Raw genomic sequence first — 6,416 nt, 5'->3', positions numbered from 1 at the left:
AATGTCCAATTATTAATAACGATAGATTTATTAATAAAATTTACTTAACTTATGATTCCTACAGTGTTACAGTTGAAATTTACATAAACTAATAGCAGTTACAAGTAGTGTTTTCGACAAATGTCTTAAGTATTACAATTAAGACAACATTTGAATCTTGACGATCGCTTTTCGTTTTACAATACCACATTCACGCTGAAAACTTGAATTAGACCCACAGAAATTTGAATGATATTATTTTATTGAAAAGAAAAATCCGACTCTCTTTGAGATCGTGAAAAAAAATTAAGAAAAAAGCAACGGACTCGATTCCAGGTAATATAAAAAATGCGAATTTTTCAATTAAGAATCAAACCGTTTTGTGAAATTGGTTTAATGTACTAACATTCCTCTTGGGACTTTCGGACACATCGTGCTACTTTTCGTTTGAATTCGCCGTACATTTCCCGCCACTCTTTCTGGAATTCCCCAATTAGTCAAGTGATACACACGCTATTTTTTCTCTTACCGCAGCATCGACATTCGCAGGTGATTCATCGTTTGGGTCGGCTAACATTGAAATAACGGATATTAAAATAGTCTCTACAGTATGAACTGGCAGCCACCTTTCTGACGCTTTTTCATAACCGAACTTATCATCCCCTGGCTCGTGTAGGATTGATATACACACGTCGCCATTTTTATCGACTAAAATGACACTCAATTAATTCTGTGAGCCCCCCTGGGGGTTGCTTACTGTTAGGGTGCCATATTTCTGTCACGAATTTCATTTTGGGCGGCCTGAGTGGATATTCTTTGGGGAAATAGAGGTGGCATTTGAAGAAACCTCCTTCGCTGCAACACATTCGCGTTCCTAACCTCAAATTTTTTTAACGATTAAAAAACTTACTAAAGCGTGTCCGGAGGGCCGATTATTAGCACTTCCCATCTATAAATGTCATTATCGTCGATTAGCCCAGCAGAAAAGCCCTCGACGGGGTTTTTGTTCAATTCTGGAAACAAACCAAAACTTCATTATTAAAATAACACGACCTTAAGGTCATCGCTCGTACGAGCGACTTTCACGAATTTTTCATGAAATGAGGGATGCAAATGTCAGAGATTTTTTGACAGTTGGGGTTAGAATCGTGGGGGCCCCCCGTGTTTGAGGGGTTAGGTGCGTCGGTTGGGGTGTATTCGCCGACAGGGGGCCCCAAGTTTCGGGGGTGGGTGGCTGCATGTGGCCGGGGTCGTGTCGGGTTGAAATTTTGGGGTTATAATTGATCGTTTTGTGGATTTCGGGCCGAGTTTGGTGTCGATGGCATCGTATTTCTTTGTGCTTTGTCGGCGATGAAAGAATGAATTTAAATCGTTTTCGTGACTCACCTGCTAGCTGTTTTCTTAGTAGAAGGGCTGACTGTGGTTCTGACATTAATTACAAACTTAATTTAGAGCTAAAATTAAGAAACAAACACAGTTTTCTGGGAAAAGATGGCCGGTGTTACTACCAAATAGGACCGCATTGGATCATTTGAGTCACCTAAAAACATATGGTATGTTGGTGTTGGTTTGCGTCCGGGGTTGGATTATGGCCGACGGGTGCTAGTCTCGGGTGGAAGGGAAGAAATCTACGCCCGGTTGCGGGAAATTTGAAGTGTGCGACTTTTGAAAAGAGAGTTTTGGAGTTTACGAGAATTTTACGATTTTCGACGAATTTTGACGCATGACAAATAAAATAGGTTGCTTTAGTTTCAAAAGGGTCTGTCTATTTTGCTGACCAAATAATTATTAAACAGTAGTAGTTTTTAATTTTGAAGATAGAAGAGTTGAAGAGGCATTATTGTGAATATTCAGCTCTTGAATAATTTGAATAATAATAATAATAATAATAATTTGAATAATAAGTTATTTTTTTCTATTGTTTCTTGTTGTGTTTTTCCTTACCTTGTATTTATTACGGCTAAAGTATAAACTTGGCTAGCTTGTAAACTAGCCAAAGCATTGGTCAGTGTTACGGCTAATGTGTAAACTTGGCTAGTTTGTAAACTAACTGGTTAGTTTGTAGACTAACTGGTTAGCTTATAAACTAGCTGGTTAGTTTGTAAACTAACTGGCTAGTTTGTAAACTAACTGGTTAGTTTGTAAATTAGTTGGTTAGTTTGTAAACTAGCCAAAGCATTGGCCAGTGTTACGGCTAATGTATAAACTTGGCTAGTTTGTAAACTAGCCAAACCGTTGGCTATTTTAATAGAAAATGCAATTTTAACTAAAATAGCGGCTAGTATGTAGAGTACCTACAGTCCTCGGCTAATTTACTTGAAAGATAAAATGGAATTTTATGTTCGCATTTTATTAATTGTAAGTCCGAGTTGTCAGAAGGTTGGTAAGTTGGGTGGTTTAAAAACAAGATAAAATATCCATTGTTTTAATTAGTTTATATAACAAGATTTCATAACTTCAATTTATTCACATAAGTTAGCCCAGTGAGTTGGTTAGTTTGTCAACTAGCTAAAAAATTGTATAACTTGTGTTACCAGAAAATACGGTTTTAATAGTAACCAGAGAAAGTCTTGTAAAATTTATAAACCATTTTATCTGTCAAGTAAATTAGCCAAGGTTATTAGCTAGTTTGTAAACTAGCCGCTATTTTATTTGAAAGTGCGTTTTATGTTAAAATAGCTAATGCTTTGGCTAGTTTACAAACTTAACAGCTAGTTTACACATTAGTCGTAACATAATCATATAAATTTTTATTGAAACAAATTTTTAACAAAACTTTTTTAACAATTTTTTCACGAATCAAAGTTGAGTGTTATCAAGAGAACGTCTTGGATGATCACAGATTTAGATTTGTTGTAAAAAAGTGCCCCAAGAATGTCCTACTTCGTCTAGTTCTTTTGGCTTTCGCTTTAAAAAATAAAAACAAAAGTTACCAATTTTTGATTTTTCGAAATAATTCAAAAACTAAAAATAACGTCAAAATAAAAATGCGATCACTGATTTGCGCTTTAAATTCTTGCTTTAATTTTGGAATTTCGTCAATAAACGCAGTATTTAAATTAGGTAATATGCCTTTAGTATCATGTTCTACTTTCACAAGTCAGAAATTATTTCCAACAATTTTTCCGGAAGAGTCAAACTAACGTGCAGATCCATTGCCAAATTCAAAAGTCATTGCTTTTCTTTTTCTCAACTGGAATTTTTGGAATTCTGCAATGGCTGTTTGTAACTCCTATGAAACACTGAAAGAATATGAATCTGTTCAAGTAGATAAGATATTTCATGGGAAAAAAACTGATACTTTTTTCATTTTTTTACAAAATTCCTATCATACATAACATTTATATTTATAGCGAGTTTTATAGTGAATATGTTAAAAAAAACTAGACGTGATAGATAAATGTGTCATATATTTTTGTAAGTAAACAGAAAACAAAATAAGTATTAATTGGTAATAGGAAAAAAATATAAATTAGTGTAATTTACAAAATATTGCTAGGTAGTTGAAATAAATAATATTTCTACTACTAGGTTGTACTTACACTAAAACCGAAATACTTATGTCACAAAGTTAGACTAATGAATATTAAGTTAAAGTTAATTAAAAACTTAAAAATATTTGTTTTAATGGCAATTAATTTGACGATTTTGTCAATGCAAACTAAATAGCAACTTAAAATAGGTAGGTAATTTATAGTTAATAATACGAGTGCGAAAACACAAGCTTAAAATTCGAGAGCTGTCGTTATGCAACGAGCGTATGCGAGTTGCATACCTAGACACCCGAGAACTTTAAGCGTTTTCGCGTAAGTGTTGTTCAAAATTTGTTTTATTGGAACATTTTAATTTAAAACACATTGCTATGGAAACGTTTTAAAATAGTGTTTATAATCTTGGATTTATATGTTAAAAGTAGGCTTAAAATGTTACTAACAAAAAAATTGTTTAATCTCGAATTAAATTTTAAATCGCTTTCTGTAAATAAACCGACCCTAAATGTTATCATTAAAACAATATTTTGTTTTATTTTATTCATCCTTTTCATTGTCTTTAATAGGAACCGAGAAAATATGTTCTAAACTTGGTAGTAAAAGTGGTTTGTGAAAGAAATTTTTTCTGCTCTGTTCCGCTTAATGGCATCTTATTATTTTCGTGCTTCTCTTAAGAGTATGTCGCTTATAACCCAAATATTTCAAACTAAACCGACTATATCTCAGCTCTGGATTTTTTATTTTAATATTCGAAACAATTTTCTGTCTCGTTTAATTTTCATAACACTTATGAATAGTTTTGCTTCCATTACGAAATGGGATCATTTATTTGGCCTGACATTCACAATTGAAGCAATTTTTTACAACATGTATCTGACAAGTTCAGTGTTTTAAATTGTTAGTTTCCACACCTCGAGAAAGAAAAAAAAACATGTAATAAAGAATTTTATTATCATTTATACAAATTTTACATTCACCGCAGTCTTACATACATAGAATTAAAAACATCCTAGACAGTAGAGCGTTTCGTACGACATAGGAATTCATCATCAGAGTACAAAGAATGTCTCGTGATTATTATATTACAGCTAATTTATTTACAAATTCGAAATTACAGTTTGATCTATTAGACATCAGTAATTCATCTTAATTATTTACAGTTTAACAGTTAATTTAGTTTAACAATTATAATCGGGGGAGTGGGAAGAAAATTCTAATTGTCTTTGGTCGTGATATGTTTACATTTCGGTGTTGTCTTCCGCGTTCTCTTCGGGTAATTCCGGCACAGTGTAAACTCCAGTCATCACCGGTTCTAACACTTCGGGTATTTTCGGCGTTTCTAGCGTGGGAGTCCCCGTACTTAAAAGCGTCTCTTCTGTCAAATTCCTGTGATAAAACGTGTTGTTCTTCTGCGGATTGAACTGTCATGACGTCATGTTGTACGGATCTGATGAATTCAAATCGTCGGCATAACTTGCCGAATTCACTTTTGGGGCGATTTTCTCTTGATGTTTCAATCTATGGACGATTTCGTCATGGACGACATTGAAGCACATTGCCGTCAACGCCATCCCTGACATTATGTAAATTGAGCAGAACCATATGGTCGTGTTCGACTCGCGCCCAAATGGGTCACTCCCAGGGACCATATCGCCGAATCCAATGGTCGTCAGACTCATAAAACAGAAGTAAAACCCATCCAGGATCGACCAGTTCTCCAATTTGTACAAAGCGAAAGTCCCTAAACAAATGTAGATAAACATCATGGCCAAACACAGAAGAATCGGCGCCAGAATGCTCAATCCATGCATTGACGACTTTGATTCGTTGTCAGTACTCAAACTATCAATCTCCTTCACCCCACCGTCCCTTATAGGGGAGTGTAGACTGTTGTGGATCGAGTTAGAACGGACATAGAATGGTTCTTGGAGCGCCATTTGTTGCTGGAGCTCCATTTGTTGGCGCTTTTTCTTCATTCTTCGTTCTTTTTCGGCCATTCGTTTCTCGTCGTAACAACAATAGCCGCAATTTGAGCAAAGACAGCAACAGAGGGCGCGCGAAAAAACACCACGGGCTACACGAGAGAGAATTGAGCCGATGCTGGAGAGGTATAGAAGAGTGAGGGGGATGCCCAGCATGGCGTAGCCCATGGTGACGGCTTTGCCTAGGGTCGTCCTGGGCGCAATGCTCCCATAACCTGAAAATAAAATCCATTTAGATTTCTGAAACTTTTAGATAATACTTTAAAAGTTCCTCTAGATCTTTCAAATTTTTGCCTGAAAGTTGATTAGCCCATCTAGATCTACCAAACTTTTATGTATGTATGTATATGATAATTAAAAACTGATCTACAATTATATCAAAAATTGTTAGCACATCTGGATCTATCAAATTTTTCTATGATTGCATAATATGAATAAAAAACTATCAAATTTGTATCTGAAAATTTATTAACCCCTCTAACTTTATAAAAATTTAATAACCCATCTAGATATCTGTGACAATCTATTAGCCCATCTGAATCTATCAAATTCTTTTATGTATGCAAAAAATAAATATAAAATGAATTACTTTGGCCAGATTTTTTCTTTAAAATTTTTCGCTGAAAATTGGTGTCCCCATCTAGATCTATCAAACTTTTATATGAAAATTTAAAAAGCCATCTAGATCTATCAAGTTTTTATATCAAAAGTTACTGTTAGCCCATCTAACTTTATAAAAATTTAATAACCCATCTAGATATCTGTGACTAGCTATTAGCCCATCTGAATCTATGATTTTTTTCTATGATTGCACTCTATGCAAAAAATTAACTATAAAATGTGTTTGCTTTGTCCAGATTTCTTCTATCAAGTTTTTAGCTGAAAATTGATTAGCCCATCTAGGTCTATCAAATTTCTATATGAAAATTAAAAAATCCATCTTGATCTACCCAGTTTTTATATC

General features: G+C 34.3%; 2 protein-coding genes across 4 annotated transcripts in view; both read right to left on the bottom strand.

The window, feature by feature from the left end:
- Positions 1-24: 24 nt before the first annotated feature.
- LOC659653 (ubiquitin-conjugating enzyme E2 G1) lies at positions 25-1,712 on the bottom strand. Of its 2 annotated transcripts, XM_064358507.1 has the most exons (6): positions 1,488-1,712; positions 1,366-1,433; positions 890-992; positions 737-834; positions 509-687; positions 25-458 (listed from the first exon to the last, which is right to left on the bottom strand). In XM_064358507.1, exons 2-6 carry the CDS (start codon positions 1,409-1,411, stop codon positions 381-383), a joined length of 504 nt encoding a protein of 167 aa, XP_064214577.1. In that variant the 5' UTR covers positions 1,412-1,433; positions 1,488-1,712; the 3' UTR covers positions 25-380. The 2 variants fall into 2 exon arrangements, with proteins under 2 accessions (XP_064214577.1, XP_064214578.1); XM_064358508.1 differs by lacking the exon at positions 1,366-1,433 and having other exon boundaries at positions 1,520-1,712.
- A 2,690-nt stretch (positions 1,713-4,402) lies between these two features.
- The window catches only part of LOC659728 (uncharacterized protein), a 102,568-nt gene continuing 100,554 nt past the window's right edge, over positions 4,403-6,416 (bottom strand). For both annotated transcript variants that reach the window (XM_015981120.2, XM_008193734.3), the window contains one exon: positions 4,403-5,667. In XM_015981120.2, the coding sequence (XP_015836606.1) occupies positions 4,895-5,667 (773 nt within the window). In that variant the 3' untranslated portion in view covers positions 4,403-4,894. The remainder of the gene's footprint in view (positions 5,668-6,416) is intronic.

The sequence above is a fragment of the Tribolium castaneum genome, chromosome 8, assembly GCF_031307605.1.
Source record: "Tribolium castaneum strain GA2 chromosome 8, icTriCast1.1, whole genome shotgun sequence".
Classification (NCBI taxonomy): domain Eukaryota; kingdom Metazoa; phylum Arthropoda; class Insecta; order Coleoptera; family Tenebrionidae; genus Tribolium; species Tribolium castaneum.
Note: the sequence above shows the minus strand (reverse complement) of the source record. Positions and strands in the feature narration are given on the sequence as shown.

Coding starts and splice junctions, on each gene's coding strand:
- LOC659653 (XM_064358507.1), bottom strand. CDS start 1,411: ATGTCAGAACCACAGTCAGCCCTTCTACTAAGAAAACAGCTAGCAG. Junction 835..889: donor GGCCCTCCGGACACGCTTTA/GTAAGTTTTTTA, acceptor AATGTGTTGCAG/CGAAGGAGGTTTCTTCAAAT. Junction 688..736: donor AGAAATATGGCACCCTAACA/GTAAGCAACCCC, acceptor GTGTCATTTTAG/TCGATAAAAATGGCGACGTG.